The sequence below is a fragment of the Sodiomyces alcalophilus genome, assembly GCF_042370955.1.
Source record: "Sodiomyces alcalophilus JCM 7366 unplaced genomic scaffold ACRALscaffold_2, whole genome shotgun sequence".
NCBI lineage: Eukaryota > Fungi > Ascomycota > Sordariomycetes > Glomerellales > Plectosphaerellaceae > Sodiomyces > Sodiomyces alcalophilus.
In genome coordinates, this window is record NW_027263533.1 from 4,482,666 (window position 1) to 4,502,251 (window position 19,586).

A 19,586-nucleotide genomic window follows, 5' to 3' on the forward strand; every position below is an offset into this window, starting at 1 on the left:
CGCTATAAACTTGGGCAGGAATACCTGCCATTGCGAACGTCATTCTGACACTGTAACTAGGCACACTGCCAGGTGTTGGAAACCCCCAAAAGGAGTCAGCTTATATTTACCGTCATGACTATCCATATCACTTCTCAGACTGGCCATCAGCTGGAATTTCAGGCCGTAAGAATGGATGTGGCGTGTTTTCCAGCCATTATTTATCGTGCCAGGTTCCTCTTTTCCTCTGTCTTGAGTGAAATTCATCAATTGAAAGAGCTCGGCAGATCCCTCAATTTCTAAACGTTCTCGCTGTGGTGCCAGGACGGACAGACCGCGAGTCATAGGGGAAATCCTGTTTCATCTTGCCTGTTGTGTTAGGAACCAGGGAAGGTACACGTTGTAGACGATACGTCGACAGTCGGCTCCCTCCAACTAAACCCAGCCCTCACACTGGTCAACACATCCCGGACACGCTACAGGTGTCCACTTTTTGATCGCCTTAGCAATGTACCCCATACAAAAGTGCTAATGATAGATACAACCTTAACAAGTACGTATGTACAACGGTACGAAGTGTTCGTAGAACCAGAGATTTCGCGCCACCCCGTTGGATGCCAGCTAATTACAAAGTACCTAGGTACTGGTTTTGCTATTCAAATACATACGAAGTACTAGCCCGTTGCTAAGCCACAGGAACTGGCGCAGCATCCAGCGCAGCGGGCTCCTGCGTTGTCGTCGGCTAGTGCCAAGTTGGTGCGCCTCCTTTTCCCCCTTGTTACCCAAGCTAGCCCCATGCCCGTCCTGGTCCATCCCCTGTCTTTTTTTTTTCTTTCTTTACCAGGCACCATAAGGCGTTTACACAAGGCCTCCTTTCCTTCCGATCTACCCCCTACCTTAAGGACCAGGCCAACCCCAAATTGCCCTCCCTACTCTCATTCGCTTCACCACTTCATCACTCGCTTCCATAGGACCTGGTGCTAATTACCACTGATTCGCGTTATCAGCCGGTGCCGTTTCCTAGACGATCTGCGATTCCCGGGCGAATTTCGCCTGAGGTTATCTGGAAACGAGAACGAGAAGCCAGCTGATTCCATTCGTTGTTTGTTCTGAAAACTTCCCGCGACGGCAAGAAGAGGCACCCGATATCGAGGGAATACCCGGAAGCGGTAACTTGCTCTCCTGTTTCTTCCTAGCTAGCATCGACGCAAATCGTCTTTCGAGCTACTTCCCCTTCCTCCTGAACGACAGCAATCATGGCATACAACGGCCCAGGCGGTGGCCGCGAATTTGAAGACCACAACCTGCAGGACCTGCCTCCTGGAAATGGAAGCAGGGTAAGCTTCTTTTCCTTCTAACTTGATAGAGGCACTGAATATATGCTAATTGAAAATGCCTGTAGTATCATCTACCACCCCAAGAAGATGGCGTCGACGAGGCTGGTCAATCTCTCTTGAGAGATCCCCATGGCCGGGTCTCCCCATTCGACAATCACCTCGGAGCCCAGGCCAACCCGTTCGATAACCATAACCACCTCGGAGCCCAAGAACCTCCACCTCGCCCAGTGTCTGCCTATAGTCTCACGGAATCATACGCCCCCGGCGCTGGTTCGCGGACCCCTGTTCCACCCGACTCCTTCGGCATGTCCACGGGATATCGCCCGGAGCTTGGCGTCGACAATGGAGGATTCGGATACGGCCGGCCGGCATCCACGGTAGATTCGGACGAGAGCTGGGTCCGTCGCCAACAGCCTGGCGCGCAGACGGGCGGACTCAAGCGCTACGCCACACGAAAGATCAAGCTCAACCAGGGCTCCGTCCTCAGCATCGATTACCCCGTGCCTAGCGCCATCAAGAACGCCGTCCAGCCCAAGTACCGCGACGTCGAGGGCGGCAGCGAAGAGTTTATGAAGATGCGATACACCGCCGCAACCTGCGACCCGAATGACTTTACGCTCAAGAACGGCTACGACCTGCGTCCTCGCATGTACAATCGACATACCGAGGTGCTCATCGCCATCACTTATTACAACGAAGACAAGCAGCTGCTCTCCAGAACACTGCACGGCGTTATGCAGAACATCCGGGACATTGTGAACCTCAAAAAGTCGACGTTCTGGAACAAGGGCGGCCCGGCCTGGCAAAAGATTGTCGTGTGCCTCGTCTTCGACGGTATCGAAAAGGCCGACAAGAACGTCCTCGACGTCCTGGCCACCGTCGGCATTTACCAGGACGGAGTCGTCAAGAAGGACGTCGACGGCAAGGAGACGGTGGCCCACATCTTCGAGTACACGAGCCAGCTATCCGTCACGCCCAGCCAACAGCTCGTCCGGCCCGTTGACGACGGCCCATCGACTCTGCCGCCCGTTCAGTTCATCTTCTGCCTCAAGCAGAAGAACAGCAAGAAGATCAACTCGCACCGCTGGCTCTTCAACGCCTTTGGCCGCATCCTGAATCCCGAGATTTGCATCTTGCTCGATGCCGGCACAAAGCCGAGCCCCCGCTCTCTGCTCGCGCTTTGGGAAGGCTTCTACAACGATAAGGATCTTGGTGGCGCCTGCGGCGAGATTCACGCTATGTTAGGCAAGGGCGGCAAGAAGCTGTTCAATCCGCTGGTCGCGGTGCAGAATTTCGAGTACAAGATCTCTAATATTCTGGACAAGCCCCTCGAGAGCTCGTTTGGTTACGTCACCGTGCTGCCGGGTGCTTTCTCGGCCTACCGATTCCGAGCGATTATGGGTCGGCCCCTAGAGCAGTACTTCCATGGCGACCAGACGCTCTCGAAGATCCTGGGTAAGAAGGGTATCGATGGCATGAATATCTTCAAGAAGAACATGTTCTTGGCCGAAGACCGAATTCTCTGCTTCGAACTCGTGGCCAAGGCCGGTCAAAAGTGGCATCTTAGCTATATCAAGGCCGCCAAGGGCGAGACCGATGTTCCCGAAGGTGCCGCCGAGTTTATCAGCCAGCGTCGCCGTTGGCTGAACGGCTCCTTCGCCGCCTCCCTCTACTCTCTTATGCATTTCGGCCGGATGTACAAGAGCGGTCACAACATTGTCCGCATGTTCTTCTTCCACGTCCAGCTCATCTACAATTTCCTCAGTGTCGTTTTCACCTGGTTCAGCTTGGCTTCGTACTACCTGACGACCAAGATCATCATGGACCTCGTCGGCACGCCCACCGACGGGACGGCCAGCTCGAGCCCGCACACCGCCTGGCCCTTCGGAAACGACGCTACGCCCATCATCCATTCTATACTGCAATACGCCTATGCGGCCTTCCTCATCATCCAATTCGTCTTGGCGCTGGGTAACCGTCCCAAGGGTTCCAAGTTCACCTATATCGCGTCCTTCTGCGTCTTTGGCTTCATCCAGACGTATATCCTGGTCCTCTCCATTTACCTGGTGGTCCGCGCGTTCGACAAACCCATCGGCGATCAGATCAGCCTGGAATCGGGTAGCGCTTTCGTCAACAGCTTCTTCGGTGGAGAGAATGCAGCCGGTGTCATTCTCGTGGCCCTGGTCACCATTTACGGCCTGAATTTCATCGCTTCGTTCCTGTACCTGGATCCCTGGCACATGTTCCACTCTTGGCCTTACTACCTGGTGCTCATGTCCACGTACATCAACATCCTCATGGTCTACGCCTTCAACAACTGGCACGACGTGTCCTGGGGCACCAAGGGATCGGACAAGGCAGAAGCCCTCCCGTCGGCGCAAATCAGCAAGGGCGAAAAGGACGAGGCCGTCGTGGAGGAGATTGACAAACCCCAGGAGGACATTGACAGCCAGTTCGAGCAGACTGTGCGGCGCGCCCTGGAACCCTTCAAGGAGGAACCCGAGTCGGAGAAGAAGGACGTTGAAGACTCGTACAAGTCTTTCCGGACGGGTCTGGTCATCTCTTGGCTCTTTAGCAACCTGGCCCTCATCGTCTTCATCACCACTGATAACTTTAACTCTTTTGGCTTTGGGGTAAGATTCCCTCCACTCCGTTTTTTTTTTCTTTTTCCTGTCTTCCCCTTGATCCTTGTGAAGCAACGCCGCTAACTAAATTGCAGGATGATGTCACGGCACGCTCGTCGACCTTCTTCGCCTTCCTTCTGTACTCCACCGCTGTGCTCTCCCTCGTCCGCTTCACTGGCTTCCTCTGGTTCCTGGGCAAGACGGGTATCATGTGCTGTATTGCCAGACGGTAAAGGGCTGGGTGTCTCTCTCCCGCTCGACGGCAAGCGAGCAGTATGCGACGCGTGGCGCGGTATGGGGTTCGCGCCCGCGACGGACGGATATCGGGGGAAACCGAACCCAATGTAGATTTTGCTTACCCAAGTTGGCAGCCTCACCTTTTGTCATGGATATGGCGGCGTTCTCATGTACGTATGTAATTTTTTCTTGTTGTAGTAAAACGAACTTGCGCAGATTCGGATTTGGGACGACACCAAGGATACCTCAAAATAGCCTTTTGTTTGGCCTTTTCTTTCATATAATAGCATACTTTTGACGATGGTTTTCATCTTCCTTCATTTTGTGTGTAGAGGGCGCAGCAACCAGTTGTTGGGCGATCTCGCCCGCGGACCGCGCATACCACGTTCCAGCTTGACGTAAATGATCCGCTCGTCTTCGTCTTCGGTTCTCTCTTCCACGCCCACGCCTATAGTTATCTTAATACGAGGCAGCGGAACGTGCCGACTCCTGTACCCGTAGATTGACGATATTGATTAACGATATCATAGGGTAAGTGCCCCGTGTGGTACGAGTGGGCGTCCTTCACGGACATATAGGCGACGGCGGAGAGGACGGGACTCTTGTATGGGTCGGTTCATCCATCAGCTGCTGGCGAAGCGTGTCTTTACCTGGCGTCGTCCAGCACGAGGTCGAGCTCGTGGTAGTCGGTCTCCCCCAATTCCGCCCCCTGTTGCCGCAGGTCCCGAGCTTTCTGTGCCGGCACGGCGGCTACGCGAAAGACAGGCATCGTGGAGATGGGAGGACATGGTGACAAGAGGCTGCTCGTCGTGGTCATTAACTCGGGTCCATGTTGTATAGACATGGTCGCGCAGCGTACTGGGTTGAATGTCATACTTGAAGGGGGTCTTGTCCATATATATATTTCGATTATTTCGATAATTTTCGAATCCTCATGCTGATGACTCGGTATATACAGTAGGTAACTCGACATAACTGTACATAGTTCACCTTTCTATGTCCAAGAACCTTACGCCCAGAGTCTACCTAATTTAGATGCGAAAGTATCGTATCCCGTGGTAGGTAACTTGTATTCGTAACCTAAAAGTGTAAGTGTAACGCCTATGCCAGCTATACCGAACAGGTTTATTGGATAGGTACTGATACTCGCCTTCCTACCTAACCTTACGAGGGTCACGTGGACTTACTAATACATAGTACTTGTGAACTTGACTTTCGAGTTTGAGTCTGAGGCTGTACTTCGTAGCTCGGAGCGGAAGAGTGAGGGCCGACTAGGCTTATCTTATCAGCGCCTCCGCCACCGTCAAACTATCAACCATCAGGCGCAGGGTAATAAAGGAACCCAACGCGATACCGACCCAGCGAACAGACACACCCTCGAGAAGACGATATACTTTCCAGATTCAACCAAAAGCCGCCCTTTCTTTTTCTCCCGACCACCTCCCTTTGCTTAGCGACCTTGAGGAAGGAGCTGTTCTTCCCCGTAGACTTGTCGGTTATCACGCATACGCTGCGTTTATAGAGGGGTACATTGGCGGGGGATCCGTCGCCGCCGGCACGATGTTGAAGATTTGGTCTATGGTACTGCTCTATGCCTTACATTCCCTTTCCGAGGCAGAAACTGACCTTGAGTAGAAAAAGGAGCAGCAGAAGGCGGAGAATGCGGAGAACGCGGCTGCTGGTGGCAAGAAGAAGAAGGTGACTGCGGCGCAACTACGGGTTCAGAAGGGTATGTCCTCTTGCCGTTGCGCATTCGTTGCGATCTATTCCCATATGGCCGCCGTCTGTTTCTTGCCCACGGTACTGACTACTGCCTCCTTTCCAGACCTGTCAGAGCTGTCGCTCGGCAGCACCATGAAGACAGACTTCCCAAACCCCGACGACATCCTCCACTTCACACTGACGATCGAGCCCGACGAGGGCATGTACCGCACGGGACGCTTCACATTTACCTTTGACATCAACCAAAACTTCCCGCACGACCCGCCCAAAGTGCGCTGCAAGGAAAAGATTTACCACCCCAACATCGACCTCGAGGGCAAGGTGTGCCTCAATATTCTGCGTGAAGACTGGAAGCCAGTTTTGAACTTGAATGCCGTCATTGTCGGTCTACAGGTAGGGGTGTTTCCGTCTCAAATCTTCTCTAGAGCAACAAGAGGTGCCAGTACTGACCATCGGGCAGTTTCTGTTCCTGGAGCCGAACGCCTCCGACCCCCTCAACAAAGAAGCAGCCGACGATCTACGTTTGAACAGGGAAGGGTTCAAGAGGAATGTTCGGACGTCAATGGGAGGTGGCACAGTAAAGGGCATAGCCTACGATCGGGTGCTGAAATAGGGTTCTCATCGCGATACATCTTGGGCAGAAGCACCGAGCTTTAGGCCTGGGGTCCCTAGTCACTACTCCCGTCCCGGCTTCGTACACTGGCGGGGAACCCAATAGTCTCCTTGGCGAAGGTCGAGGAGAAGCAGGGCAGAGGGGACGGCAGAGGGGAGGTTCGAAGGGGCGGTAAGGAAAGAGAAGCGGAAATTGATATCGAGGTTGACTGAGGAGCATGTATGCACTCTATAAGCATTCTTCGGCGTTTGTATTTCGGTTGCCTCAGGGCTCAGCCAGAGGCCGGCCATGCGTAGCGTGTTCGGTAGTTGATTCTAATGCGTACACTCCCTACATTCAGAGAGTGGGTGCTTAAGAAGTTATGGAGTGTCCAAGGGCTTTTATAATGGTGAGCTGCGGTCTCGCATGTCCTTCGGCCATGTGGCCGCTTTTCCGCTATACCTCGATGATGTGGCAACCTGGGTTTATGGACAAATGGTTGGTGTTGGCCGGCAAAGGATGTCGTTTCGTATCCGAGTTGAGACGTATCTCGGCAAGGGAGAAGAGGGGACAGCTACTCGAGGGATCATGTCGTTATAATACAGTCATTTCAGCGTTCGGTGGCGGTCGCTAATCGACAAAAGTCGGCCTGTAGCGCAGGTAATGTACACTACAACGGACACGTACGAAGTAGGTACTGTATTGGCACGTACACGTATAACGGTACGCATTGGGATTGGAACTTTGGCGGTTGCTGCATACAACCGGTTGCGCGATCCGAACCCAGTCAAGTACCAGGAACATGAAATCTCGGCAAAATGCGCCTAATACTAAGTCACTGGTACTTATCGCTCATCACCCCGGTTGCTATCCCATCCCCACTGGACTAGGATCCCGGCCAATTCGTCAACAATGGCCGAAGTCGGGGAAGCTTTGACTAGACCACTCGGGCCAGCAAAAAAATTTCCCCATTCCAGCAAAGTGCATGTCGGTCAAGTTCCTCCGACCCCCTTGACCGTCTTTTTCTACCATCTTTGTTCCACATCAACTTTTTTTTTATTTTTATTTTTTTCCTTCTTCGTCTCCTCCAGATTCATCCCTCCTCCCCCGTCAAAATCACAGTCACAATGGCCTCACGAAGCTTTTCCAAGGCGCTGCGGTCGCCAATGGCCCGTCAATTGACGGCTCCTGCCACCCAGCAGCGCACTTTTGTCGCTGCCAGGAGCTTGGTCCGGGCCACCGGCCAGGTCACCAAGGCCTTTGCTGCCCCCGTCCAGCACCAGCAGACCCGCGGTGTCAAGACGGTTGACTTTGCCGGCCACAAGGAGGACGTCTACGGTATGGCTCGAGAAGGCCTCGCGAAGTACAACGTCGGGAAAAAAGTTTTCAAGCTAACGGCAAATGCCACCATACAGAGCGTTCCGACTGGCCTCAGGAGAAGCTCCTGGTGAGTCAGAAGAACAACGATGGCTTCTATTTATGAAATAGACCGACCATGCTGACGCCTACTCTAGGAGTACTTCAAGAACGATACCCTCGCTCTGATCGGCTACGGCTCTCAGGGTCACGGCCAGGGCCTCAACCTCCGTGACAATGGCCTGAACGTCATTGTCGGTGTTCGGAAGAACGGCAAGTCTTGGGAGGATGCCATCCAGGATGGCTGGGTTCCCGGCAAGAACCTGTTCGAGGTCGATGAGGCCATCTCCAAGGGCACCATTGTCATGAACCTCCTCAGCGACGCCGCGCAGAGCGAGACCTGGCCCTCCATCAAGCCCCAGATTGTCAAGGGCAAGGTGCGTTTGATCAGACCAAGCGACAATAAGAAATTGTAGTCAGTTTTGAAAACTAACTCACATTGTGCAGACCCTCTACTTCTCCCACGGCTTCTCCCCCGTCTTCAAGGACATCACCAAGGTCGAGGTCCCCACCGACGTTGACGTTATCCTCGTCGCCCCCAAGGGCTCCGGCCGCACCGTCCGGTCCCTCTTCCGTGAGGGCCGCGGCATCAACTCGTCGTTCGCCGTCTACCAGGACGTCACCGGCAAGGCGCGCGAGAAGGCCCAGGCGCTCGGCGTGGCCATCGGCTCCGGCTACCTGTACGAGACCACCTTTGAGAAGGAGGTCATCTCTGACCTGTACGGTGAGCGCGGCTGCCTGATGGGCGGCATCCACGGCATGTTCCTCGCCCAGTACGAGGTTCTCCGCGAGCGCGGCCACAGCCCCAGCGAGGCCTTCAACGAGACGGTCGAGGAGGCCACGCAGTCTCTGTACCCCCTCATCGGCGCCAACGGCATGGACTGGATGTACGAGGCCTGCTCGACCACCGCCCGCCGCGGTGCCATCGACTGGACCCCCAAGTTCAAGGACGCCCTGAAGCCCGTCTTCAACCAGCTCTACGACTCTGTCCAGGACGGCACCGAAACCAGGCGCTCGCTCGAGTACAACGGCCAGAAGGACTACAGGCAAAAGTTTGAGGCCGAGATGGAGGAGATTCGCAACATGGAGATCTGGCGCGCCGGCAAGGCCGTTCGGTATGTGACTTTTTTTTCCACTCACTCTTTCTTTCCCGGGCTCTCCCGCCATGTTCACATTTGCTAATATCGTGTCACCGTTTAGCTCTCTCCGCCCCGAGAACCAGAAATAAGCGACGGACACTCTGCATGGGGTTGGAAGTGGGAGATGATCTTGGCTACGGTTTTCTCGAGAACCATCTGTTCAATTGCCCTCGTAGGCTGGCGTAGCTAGCTGCCATGTTTTGGGCCGGGACTCTTGTACTTATACATGCTTGGGCGTCTCTGGAAATCTGCGCCGGCCTTCTACATCAAAATTGATATCCGTTTCACTGACATGAGTCGTCTCATTGGAGTTTGCCTTCCATATTCTACCCGTGTTGCACAAACCTCGTTCGACGAATACTCCAAAGATCTTCCATAATGCATTCTGATGTCGTCAACAGTCGCGTTATCGTCCTATTGTGATGATGGACTGTGGGCTCTTTCCCTTCCGTCCCTCCTGATGCATTCCTCACCAGGCGAGCGACATGGCAAGTCTTCATCAACCGGAGCATCATCCTTACTGTCCGACGAATTTCACCAATCCTTTTGCCACGGGAAAAAGGCGGTGTACAAGGTCCTGATGACACATCACACCTCAATCTTTTGTTGGGCCATTTCCCGCTTCACGAGATAGATGCATCCACGTAGCAGGGTTCATAAGTTTACCGGGAATAGGTTCCGCTCGACAGCCTGGGATCTTCTTTTCAAGGACATGATTCTAAATATTAGACGGTCAAGGATGTGACTGTTGCTGATGTGGACGAGGGTATTCAGTCGGGTTTAGCGGCCAGCCGTGACCTACGCTGTACTCGATGCGATGCCACATGAATGGAGTCTATTGAAGCTTGCCATAAACTTATATACACAAGTGTTAACCCATCCAACCAGCCATCATCGCATAGCCTCGAGAGGCACGTCCTTGGAGAGACACATCCCATCTGTGAATCTCCAAAAGGCCGCCACTGGACTTCTAGTCAACCCGTACAGCGTCTAACGAGTTGATCCGGCCACCAGAACATCCTTAAAATCAGGCGCCCGCTACTCTTCGATCTGTCGGTGACTGGACTGGGCGTCCTGTATCCTGCGCTCGGGCCAATTCACTCCAGCACATTTGACATTCAACTCTTGGAAACCGAATTCATCTCGTTCGCCTCTGCCATTCCCATTTCCATGCATAGCGAACGGTCATGTCGGCAACTACATAAACCAATACCGACATGTCACCCGGCCCCCAGCAGTTCAGGGACCCAGTCGTACAGTCGCGTATTCACCATGAGCGCGATCAGTTCATCGCATCCATCGCCGAGGAGCATGTATGCAATCTAGCGTCGTCGTATCGCAACGACGAACCTTGCCGGTTCTTCAGAGAACCTGCGCGCGGCAGCTATAATATATGCTACTTTGTGCAGTTTGGCGACGACGAGCGATGGGTAGTGCGCGTCCCTCTGGCTCCTTGCCTGGCGTTTGGTGCGAGGCATAAGCTTGAGAGCGAGATTGCCACGATGCAGTACGTCTGCTTTAATCTGCTATTTGTGATACCCTTCTGACATAATTTTCCCTCGTAAGGCTGGTTTCTGAACGCACTACGATCCCAATCCCGAAGCTCATTGCATTTGCCCTAGCCGACAACCCTGAGCCACTGTCTTCTTTCCTCATTCTCGAATACGTCGAGGGCCAAAGGCTTTCCCTTGTGCAAATGGGTGAACTTGACGATGAACAGCGGACGCGATTATTTACATCGCTTGCCGATATATGTATCCAACTGAGAAGACTCGAGTTCGCTTCCATTGGATCCCTGACACGTGGGAAAGACGGCATTCAAGTGCGGAAGAAGACGACATCCATCGACCTCAACATGTAAGAACTGCAGGGCTTTCAACCTTCCGAGATCCAAGCCTCTCACGGTGGTGGAGACGGAACTCTTTCCTCGGCAAATGAGTACGTTGAGATGCTGCTGAAGATGGCGGATAACGCATTCGTGAAGGACCGGAGTGACGAGTTGGATGAAGATGAAGCCGCGGATCGTTTATACCACCTCGACATCTTCCGTCAATACACGAGAGATTGGGTGGATCCTCGCCTTGATCGAGGTCCGTTTGTCTTGGTTCATGGTGACCTGGAACTCTACAACTTGATATTGAACAAGGATATGGAGGTCATCTCTGTACTAGATTGGGAATGGAGCCGTGTGGTGCCCCTCCAGTTCTTCAAGCCTCCATTATGGCTCGGAAACTTTCCCGACACTACATTCATGGCGTACGAATTCGCCTACACGGATTATCTGACGCAGTTTGGCCAGCTGCTGAACATTGTGAGGAGCCGGGAGCAGGGCATGTTTGGAGAAGTGCGGCTGGCGGACGAGTGGACCGAGGCCGGAAAGGACGGAGGGTTCCTGGTCGCCAACGCTCTGGAAAACTGGACAGATATCGACTGGTTTGCCAACCGATATATCAACCGGAAACGATACGGAGGCACGAGCGACCTGGATACTCGTGTCAGGGCGTTCATGGAGGAGGACCCAGTCTGCAAGGAACTGGTCGCGAGAAGAGTGGGTGACGGCCCGAGGGCCTCTCAACGATGATTCCGTCAGCTCCTTCAGCCCTTCCGATTCATCCTCGACTTTGAAGAAGTCCTTCAGGCGTTTGATTGCCAGCTCATAATGCCTGAGAGTGGAAGGCTTTTTGCCGTCCAAGGCCGTGTTCAGTTGATTCTTGGCTGGACTTCGTTCTGGCTCGCATTTACTTTTCCCAAACTCATGCACGATAGCCTCCACTTCCTTTGGTTACAGTACGGGGGGGATGTAGGATTCAGAAACATCCAAGGTCAGCTCTTGATTGTTTTGGTTTTGTTGGACCTCACTGAGCATATCGCAAGTTCAAGTGGATCGCATTATGGGCCCTAAGGTGTAGGTGGCCCTCTTAGGTTGAACTGGAGCCTCACAACTCAACAAGCAGCAATGGTTTGGTGGTGTAGTTGGTTATCACGTCAGTCTAACACACTGAAGGTCGGGAGATCGAGCCTCCCCCGAATCATTATTTTTTGCTTCTGTCATCCATAATTGATTTTTTTTTGGCATTTCCTTTTTCACCTTTTTTTTTTTTTTTTTCCCCTTCTTCCGTCACCCTTTGTTCAGCCTGCGAATACTTCGTATGCCAAGATTAGCCACATACAGTATTTGTGGAATCTAATGCACGGAGAGAATCGTTCTGTAATCTCCAGTATGTGGGGAAGCGTGTCCCTCTAATTTTGCAACGTTTGAACGCCCAAAAGCCCTGGCAACAGAGAATCTCTGAAGAAAGCCGCTGTGATCAGTCAGGTACCTTACAGCTCTGCACTCCATTGGCAGAAGTCACACTTTAGTGAGAGCGTTCGCGGCCAATTGTGATGCCCAATGGCCAACGGCGTAGTGACTTCCATTGTAGTGTGAAGAACGTGCAGGAAGTTGCTGGGCAACAGTACCTGCCAGGTAAACAACGATGCTTAATTACCAAGTACTTCGTACTTCATCTCTTGTACCTCGAAACTTCTTCCTCTCCCGTGATGACAAGTAAAAAAGACCTGAACAATCAAATTCTGGTCCTACCAAACAAGGGTGTGCTTTGAAACGAACCCATCTGTTTCTCTCCCCAACACCAAGTCTCTTTGCTTTTCGTCGTGCACAATGGCATCGCCTCTTTCACCCACAAAACAATCGACACTGAACCGCGCTACACCGCCCACAAGCCGCTACGACCAGTACGAAGTCCATGTCTACACGGAGCAATCCACCACCACCACCAACACTGCCACTGCCACTGCCACTGCTACCACCGACGCTACCAAGAGCGGCCCTATCACCAGTACCTCTGCCGCCTTCCATCTCGAAAGCGACGCTGGTCCATCATTAGGACCCGGGAAGGAGAATATCATGTCACCTCCCAAGCAACGGCATTCCCGCATCATGTCGGGCAATGAATTATCGCCCCTGAAGATCCTCAGCTCTTCAGAACCGAATTTCGACCGTCAACTATCTTCCCCAGCGCGTTCCTCCCGCAAGAGCCTCCTTTCTTCCGAAAAGCGCTTCCCCGTCAGGGTCAGCAACCCGATCAGTGATGCGGCCGAAAGCTCGCGGTCCGTTTCCCGCGAAAGAACTGTGAGCTTGGAGGACGCCATGCGCGATAACAAGGGTCTGGCCAAGGCGATCCAGATTTTTGAAGACGAAGATGACGAGGAAGAGAAGGAACGCCAAGATGATGTTGTCGAACGAGGTCGGGATGTCTACGCCGATAGCCCTGGTTCCAGGCACGACAGGATGAACGGCGTGGATAATGGCGGCGTCGACACTGAGATGCACCACGACAACTCATTCGAAGGGACTCCCGGTCCAGACGACACCATGATGAGCGCCTTTAGTACCTTCTCTGCCGTTCCCGAATTGACCATGCTTGCCAGGTTCGGAAACAGCCCAACCAAGTCATCACTTCTCGGTGGCATGACCCCGCGAGCTAGATCCGGCGGCCACTCGCCATCACAAACCCCCCGTCCCATGTCCATCCAACAAGATTCATCCGGGAACACCACAAATCTCCTCATGGACTTCACCGACCAGCTTCGCTTTCCCGGCAGAGATCACGGCAGGTCGACCAACACCTCCCCGCCCAACAACCACCTCAGCAGCACCGCCGGCGGCTACGCAGCTACCCCGGCGCGGCCCGCCCAGAGCCTTCTCGACTTTGACATCCCTCCCATGCCCACCCCTCGCAGCATTCCCACCATCACTCCACGCGAACTCGAAAGTCTCAAGTCTACTTTCCTCTCCGAGATTAGCAGCCTCAAGGCTTCTCTGAGCGGCAAAGAAGCCGAAGTCCACTCCCTCAAGACGGCCGTCGGTGATGCCGAGAAGCGCGTGGGCGAGAGCATGGAGCGGGTACGTGAGGTCGAATCGGAGCGAGAGCAGCTCGTCGCCGAAAAGGAAGGCTGGGAAAGGCGCAGTCGCGAGATGGAGTCGGTCCTGCGAAGCGTCAAGGAGGAGATCGTCCTGGGCCAACGCGAGCGCGAGGAGCTCGAATACAAGCTTTCCGAAAGCGAACAGCGTCGCGAGGCGGCCGAGACGATGGCGCAGGAGGCCGAGAGCAAACTCGCCGGCATGCGCGCCGGAAGGGCGACCGAGGAGAACGCCCGGGACAAGTCGAGGAGCCCCAGCGGGGTCAATGGCAATAATAACAACAACAACCACAACGCCTCCAAGGAAGTCGAGATGGCCGTGGAGCGGGTGGCGCGCGAGCTGCACGCCCTCTACAAGAGCAAGCACGAGACCAAGGTGACGGCGCTCAAGAAGAGCTACGAGGGCCGGTGGGAGAAGAAGGTGCGCGAGCTGGAAAGCAAGATTGGGGAGCTCGGCGAGGAGAACGAGAGGCTGCGGCTCGGACGGGACGCCACCATGACCCGGGTCGACCCGCACATGCAGGCGGCCGAGGAAGAGCGCAAGGCCCAGGCGATCCGCCACTCGGCGCAGATCAAGGAGCTGGGGGCCGAAGTCGAGAAGCTCCACGCGGTCCTGCGCACGGTACAGGGCGATAACTCGGACCTGCGGGCCCTGCTCGAGAAGGAACGCGTCGAAAAAGGCGAGCTGGTGATGCTCGCCGAGGAGATGATGGCCATGCAGACCGTCTCGTCGCCGCCGCCGCCTCAGCAACAGCAGCAACAACCCAGCACGGCGGTTAAGAAGACGGCGGCACCGGCACCACAAGAGCCGACGCCTGCGCCAGCGCCAGCGCCGACACGGACGCCGGGCAAGATGAGGACGCCGGGACCGGCATCGCGGTCGCAGACGCAATGGGGCAACGAGAACCTGCGAGGTAGCGTCTCGCGGCCGTCGGGCCTCAAGGCGCCGGGGAGCTCGATTGTCATGCCGGGACGGGGCGCGGCGGGCGGCGCAGCGCACCACGAGAGGACGAGGAGCGGGGCGGGACCCGGGTTGCCCAGGCCGGGCAGCGGTTTTGGGGGGCGGAGTGGTATCATGAGCAACATTGAGAGGATGGGGAATTACCGAGGACGGGGAGACTAGGGGCTGGATGGGTGGTTTGTAAATAGGTGGGAAGGGACGGGTGGGATATGGCTTGGATGATGCATCTTTGACTGCGGTACGGCCCTGTCTCGGTTGGGATTTGCATAATGACTGATGGTCTCCGTTGCGTTGGCCTGGCGTGGGATGCCTTTGGGAGGCGTTTTTATTTCTTTACCAAGTGTGTTACATGCACTAACCACACTATGGGATCAGATGAGACTTGTTGACTTGTAATGAATGCAATTATAGGTGTAGTTCCTATCTCATGGGCAATGCTGACGTTGTTGACGATCATGGCCGGCCGTGGTGATGGCGGTGGTGGTTTATTCAATGTTATCTATAACGAGCTTCCTTTGCTCTCATCAAAGCAACTCATCAGGGCTTCAAGCGACTCTTCCACATTTCTTTTCATACTAAACGCCATGTGTTTGCAAAACAAAGCTCCCCCCTTATGTCATGCCAGGTATATTTACTACTTTCACTCCCTTCGCCTCATTCAATTCAGGGGAAGCTTCTCGTGCTTGAAAGGCTTCTTTCCCTCGCCCTCGCCGTACGCGAGGGACACCTGGCCAGTGCCGCGGAGCTTGTACTTGTAGATCATGAGACCCTCGAGGCCGACGGGCCCACGGGCGTGGATCTTGTTCGTGCTGATGCCGACCTCGGTACCGAAGCCGTAGCGCATGCCGTCGGCCATGCGGGTGGAGGCATTCCAGTAGACGCCGGCCGAGTCGACGACGGCGAGGAAGGCCTCGGCGGCGGCGGGGTCGGAGGTGAGGATCAGGTCGGTGTGGCCGGAGCTGTGGGCGTTGATGTGGGCGGTGGCGGCGGCGAGGTCGGGGACGGTCTTGAGGGCGAGGTCGTGGGAGAGGAATTCTGTGTCGTAGTCGGATTCTTGGACGTCGACGACCTGGGCGGCGGGGATGTCTTTCCCGTCGTCGCCGGCGGCCAGGGCGAGGATGGCGGCCTTGGAGGGCGGGTCGGCGTGGAGGGTGACGCCGGCGGCGAGGAGGGCGCGGGCGGCGGTGGCGAAGACGGGGGTGGACAGGGCGGAGTCCTGGACAAGGAGGGTCTCGAGGCTGTTGCAGGCGGCCGGGTAGCTCGTCTTTGCGTCGACGAGGACGCGGGCGGCGAGGTCCTCGTCGGCGTCGGCGGCGAGGTAGGCGGCGCAGAGGCCGTCGGCGTGGCCCAGGACGGGGATGCGGGTGCCCTCCTTGACGGAGCGGACGAGGTCGTTGGAGCCGCGGGGGATGACGAGGTCGATGAGGCGGTCGAGGGCGAGCAGGTCCGGGATGACGTCGCGGGTGGTGACGAGCTGGATGGCGTCGTTGGGCACGGCGGTGGAGGCGAGGGCGTCGGAGATGGCCGAGGCGATGGCGACGAAGGAGCGGGTCGACTCCTTGCCGCCCTTGAGGATGGCGGCGTTGCCCGACTTGATGGCCAGCGAGGCAATGTTGGCGATGACCTCGGGGCGGGCCTCGAAGATGATGAGGAGGACGCCGATGGGGCTGGAGACGCGCTCGAGGATCAGGTCGTCGTCCAGCTTGGTCTTGAGGCTGACCTGGCCGACGGGGTCGTCGAGGTCGCGCACGTCGAGGATGCCCTTGAGCATGTCGTCGTACTTGCCGGGCTTGCTGAGGTCCAGCCGGGAGACGAGGCTGGAGGAGAGCTCGCCGTCGGACGCGGCCTGTTTGGCGAGTTCCATGTCCTCGGCATTGGCGGCGAGGATCGAGTCACGCGACGACGAGAGGATGGAGTGGATGGCCGTCAGGGCATCGTTGCGAGCCGATGCCGGAAGCGTTGCCAGGACATGAGAGGCTGATTTGGCTGCCTGGGCCGCCTGGGCGGGAGAGGCGTTTGTGACTGACATTGGGGTTGAGTGGAGCGTGAGGTTTTGTGAAGAGAGATGTCTGGTCGAAATAATTTCTTTTCTTTTTATTCCTGAGATGTGTCCGTATAGTGCGGGTGATGGTGTTGAGATGCTAGTATTCGTACCTACAGAGTACGTACCTGCATGTACAGGTACATATGACGAATGGGGTGAGGGGTTGAGGGGTGAGGAGGTGAGGGGATTGTGAGAGTGAGTCAACGGTCCATTCGTTTACATAATCCTTGAATCCTTCCCAGCCCGTCCCTCCCGTCCCGTCTCGTCCCTCTCTTCTATTTCTCTTGCCTCTCTCCTCTCTCCTCTCTCCTCTGTCCAGATTGCCGAGTAATTACATGGGAATATTAACCTAATGCTGCTACATCATCATCACAGGCCGACGCAAAGATGTTCTCTAATCATCGAGACGGCCACCTGGTTTCTCCGATTCTACTTCGTATATCCCTGAACACACGAAGAAGTGCCTCCCAGTATCGAGGCCTTCCAGTCGACTTGCGAGCTCGGCGCGATTAATATATCGATAACACGGCACTGAAAGGTCTGAGCCTGCTGAGATTAGGCACTGGCATCCATGAAGCCAAACTGAGTTGGCAATTGCCAGCAGTTGTAGGACACAGTAAAACACAGCGGCAATGAATTGGCATGAATATCACCATCAACCGACACTGGCGGAACGGCGTGCTCATGCTATTACGAACGTAGCATCATGATGATTGCTGTCTTAACCCATGTCGAACTGCATCCAACTCTTACAACTGCAGCCTCGCCTATCGAATTCATCCCGAACCATCCCCGTGGCCGGCTCATTCCCGAAGTCCCGAAGCCCCGACCGCCGAGGCCATGCTAACCTCTAGATGAGGCCCACCCTCAGCGAAGCGTCCTTGAACAGGCTAGGCTCGACCACCCAATCCTACAGGGGGGTTCTCAAGCGGAGTGCAGCCGTCCCTGATGATGGTTGGGGTCCGTCCAATGTGCTTACATACGCTGTACATTCATTCTTGATTACTATTACCATGCGCAGCACCACCTCGACCTCGGCTCAAGTCCATGTCCTCGGAGGCCCTACCAGCGAAATGCTGGAGAAGAGGAATAAACCTGGTTGCTTCGTTCGTTCGTTTCTCTCATTGCCGCTGTAGTCTCGTCTTTGGTTTCTCCAATGCCGCGCATTATCGCCTCCGTCCTTGGCTTTCGAAATGCCTGCTTCTCAAGATTCCCGGCCGGTTGACAACTCCATCGCGAGTCCAACTAGGTCAAGTACAGAGGAGAAGCAGTCGCATCTATCACAGCCTCACTCTGCCATGTCCGAAGACCGCCAGTCCTTCCAAAAAGATGGGGACGACGAACATACTGCTCCCATCTCTGCCAGATCAGTATCCGATGCACATCAGGTCCCATTTCCGGAAGCCGATTCGGAAGCTTGTGCGCCCCGATCCCGGTCCCGGTCCCGACCTTCCTCCACCCGCTCCCGCCCGCTCTCCGTCATCCCCCGCTCTCGGCAACGTGGACTCTTGGCCCGCTTGACCGTCATCCCGGAACTTGGCTGCCCTTACGAGTATACCAACCGAACCAAATGGGCCATCACTGCCGTCGTCGCCTTGGCCGGTGGCCTTGGGCCTCTAGGCTCGGGCATTTTCTACCGTAGGCTTGTCCCTAGTCTTCCCCTCCCACACGTGTGATCATGGGCTCATCAGCATCCAGCCGCCCTTCCACAGATATCCCTCGAATTTGACACCAGACCCGTCGTTGCCAACTTGTCCGTGGCCTTGTACATGCTCGCCATGGGCATCTTCCCTCTCTGGTGGTCGTCTTTCTCCGAAACCCTCGGCCGCCGCAACATCTACCTCGTCTCCTTTGCCGTCTTCATCGTCTTTTCCATTCTCAGCGCTGTGAGCCACAACATCGCCATGTTCGTCGTCATGCGTCTCCTGTCCGGTGGGGCCAGCGCCAGCGTGCAGGCCGTCGGCGCCGGCACCATCGCCGACATTTGGGAGTCCAGGGAGAGGGGACGCGCCATGAGCATCTTCTACCTGGGCCCCCTCCTAGGTCCCCTTGTGGGTCCCATTGCCGGCGGTGCCCTTTCGCAGGCTCTGGGCTGGCAGTCCACCATGTGGGCTCTCGCCATCTACGGTGGCGTCATACTCCTACTCCTCGTCTTTTGCCTCCCCGAGACTTTGCCCAGGCCGAAGTTCCCCCCAGCTACTACCGTGACCGCCAACAACAGTAATGAGAACAACGCCGAGGGGCTGACTCGAACCAAGACGACCGAGTCTGTCAAGGAAAGCACAAAAAGAGCGGCCGTCCTCTTCAAGCAGCTGATTGTCGACCCCCTCTCCATCCTCCTCTATCTCCGCTTCCCGCCCGTTGCCATCACCGTCTACTACGCCGCCATCACTTTTGGCACTCTCTTCGCCCTCAACATCTCCGTCCAGGCTGCCTACTCGGCCGACCCTTATGGCTTTTCCCCCTCCATTCTCGGCTTGATGTACATTCCCTCGGGTACGGGCTACATTGTCGCCTCCCTCCTCGGCGGTCGCTGGCTCGACTACATCATGGCCCGCGAGGCACGCAGGGCCGGTCGCTACGACGATAACGGCAACCTCGCCTTGCTGCCC

At 55.6% G+C, this 19,586-nt stretch overlaps 8 protein-coding genes and 1 non-coding gene across 9 annotated transcripts; 8 read left to right on the top strand and 1 right to left on the bottom strand.

Moving 5' to 3' along the window:
* Window positions 1-1,235: 1,235 nt before the first annotated feature.
* ACRALDRAFT_2101282 (glycosyltransferase family 2 protein) lies at window positions 1,236-4,173 on the top strand (the record flags this gene model as incomplete). The annotated part of the gene is made up of 3 exons (XM_071023054.1): window positions 1,236-1,316; window positions 1,382-3,949; window positions 4,036-4,173. The coding sequence occupies 3 exons, from the start codon at window positions 1,236-1,238 to the stop codon at window positions 4,171-4,173; spliced, it is 2,787 nt and encodes a 928-aa protein (XP_070877719.1).
* A 1,322-nt stretch (window positions 4,174-5,495) lies between these two features.
* Window positions 5,496-6,923, top strand: ACRALDRAFT_1075183 (uncharacterized protein). The gene is made up of 4 exons (XM_071018340.1): window positions 5,496-5,758; window positions 5,813-5,906; window positions 6,003-6,292; window positions 6,360-6,923. Exons 1-4 carry the CDS (start codon window positions 5,738-5,740, stop codon window positions 6,510-6,512), a joined length of 558 nt encoding a protein of 185 aa, XP_070877720.1. The 5' UTR covers window positions 5,496-5,737; the 3' UTR covers window positions 6,513-6,923.
* A 564-nt stretch (window positions 6,924-7,487) lies between these two features.
* On the top strand, window positions 7,488-9,399 carry ACRALDRAFT_1048417 (uncharacterized protein). Its single transcript, XM_071015548.1, has 5 exons — window positions 7,488-7,829; window positions 7,907-7,938; window positions 8,006-8,284; window positions 8,355-9,022; window positions 9,108-9,399. The coding sequence occupies exons 1-5, from the start codon at window positions 7,619-7,621 to the stop codon at window positions 9,133-9,135; spliced, it is 1,218 nt and encodes a 405-aa protein (XP_070877721.1). The 5' UTR covers window positions 7,488-7,618; the 3' UTR covers window positions 9,136-9,399.
* An 873-nt stretch (window positions 9,400-10,272) lies between these two features.
* Window positions 10,273-10,449, top strand: ACRALDRAFT_2085142 (uncharacterized protein; the record flags this gene model as incomplete). Its single annotated transcript, XM_071022462.1, has 1 exon — window positions 10,273-10,449. A coding segment is annotated over one exon (177 nt), but the record flags the coding sequence as incomplete, so codon positions are not given.
* A 1,555-nt stretch (window positions 10,450-12,004) lies between these two features.
* Window positions 12,005-12,078, top strand: ACRALDRAFT_t74. The gene has a single exon. It is a non-coding gene; the product is annotated as a tRNA-Val (tRNA).
* A 629-nt stretch (window positions 12,079-12,707) lies between these two features.
* ACRALDRAFT_2026196 (uncharacterized protein) lies at window positions 12,708-15,092 on the top strand (the record flags this gene model as incomplete). The annotated part of the gene is made up of 1 exon (XM_071020374.1): window positions 12,708-15,092. One exon carries the CDS (start codon window positions 12,708-12,710, stop codon window positions 15,090-15,092), a length of 2,385 nt encoding a protein of 794 aa, XP_070877723.1.
* Window positions 15,093-15,199: 107 nt separating this feature from the next.
* On the top strand, window positions 15,200-15,509 carry ACRALDRAFT_207838 (uncharacterized protein; the record flags this gene model as incomplete). Its single annotated transcript, XM_071022334.1, has 4 exons — window positions 15,200-15,270; window positions 15,311-15,322; window positions 15,348-15,395; window positions 15,461-15,509. 4 exons carry the CDS (start codon window positions 15,200-15,202, stop codon window positions 15,507-15,509), a joined length of 180 nt encoding a protein of 59 aa, XP_070877724.1.
* Window positions 15,510-15,588: 79 nt separating this feature from the next.
* On the bottom strand, window positions 15,589-16,959 carry ACRALDRAFT_1028906 (uncharacterized protein; the record flags this gene model as incomplete). The annotated part of the gene is made up of 1 exon (XM_071014859.1): window positions 15,589-16,959. The coding sequence occupies one exon, from the start codon at window positions 16,957-16,959 to the stop codon at window positions 15,589-15,591; it is 1,371 nt and encodes a 456-aa protein (XP_070877725.1).
* Window positions 16,960-18,073: 1,114 nt separating this feature from the next.
* ACRALDRAFT_2133749 (uncharacterized protein) lies at window positions 18,074-19,586 on the top strand (the record flags this gene model as incomplete). Its single annotated transcript, XM_071024072.1, has 2 exons — window positions 18,074-18,612; window positions 18,673-19,586. Coding segments are annotated over exons 1-2 (1,359 nt in total), but the record flags the coding sequence as incomplete, so codon positions are not given.

What these genes read in the sequence shown, in the direction of transcription:
- ACRALDRAFT_1075183 (XM_071018340.1), top strand. Translation starts at nt 5,738, where the DNA reads ATGTTGAAGATTTGGTCTATG. An exon ending in GCAACTACGGGTTCAGAAGG is followed by an intron (nt 5,907 to 6,002) that starts GTATGTCCTCTT and finishes CCTCCTTTCCAG; the next exon opens with ACCTGTCAGAGCTGTCGCTC. An exon ending in CCGTCATTGTCGGTCTACAG is followed by an intron (nt 6,293 to 6,359) that starts GTAGGGGTGTTT and finishes ACCATCGGGCAG; the next exon opens with TTTCTGTTCCTGGAGCCGAA.
- ACRALDRAFT_1048417 (XM_071015548.1), top strand. Translation starts at nt 7,619, where the DNA reads ATGGCCTCACGAAGCTTTTCCAAGGCGCTGCGGTCGCCAATGGCCCGT. An exon ending in CCACAAGGAGGACGTCTACG is followed by an intron (nt 7,830 to 7,906) that starts GTATGGCTCGAG and finishes GCCACCATACAG; the next exon opens with AGCGTTCCGACTGGCCTCAG. An exon ending in CGCGCCGGCAAGGCCGTTCG is followed by an intron (nt 9,023 to 9,107) that starts GTATGTGACTTT and finishes GTCACCGTTTAG; the next exon opens with CTCTCTCCGCCCCGAGAACC.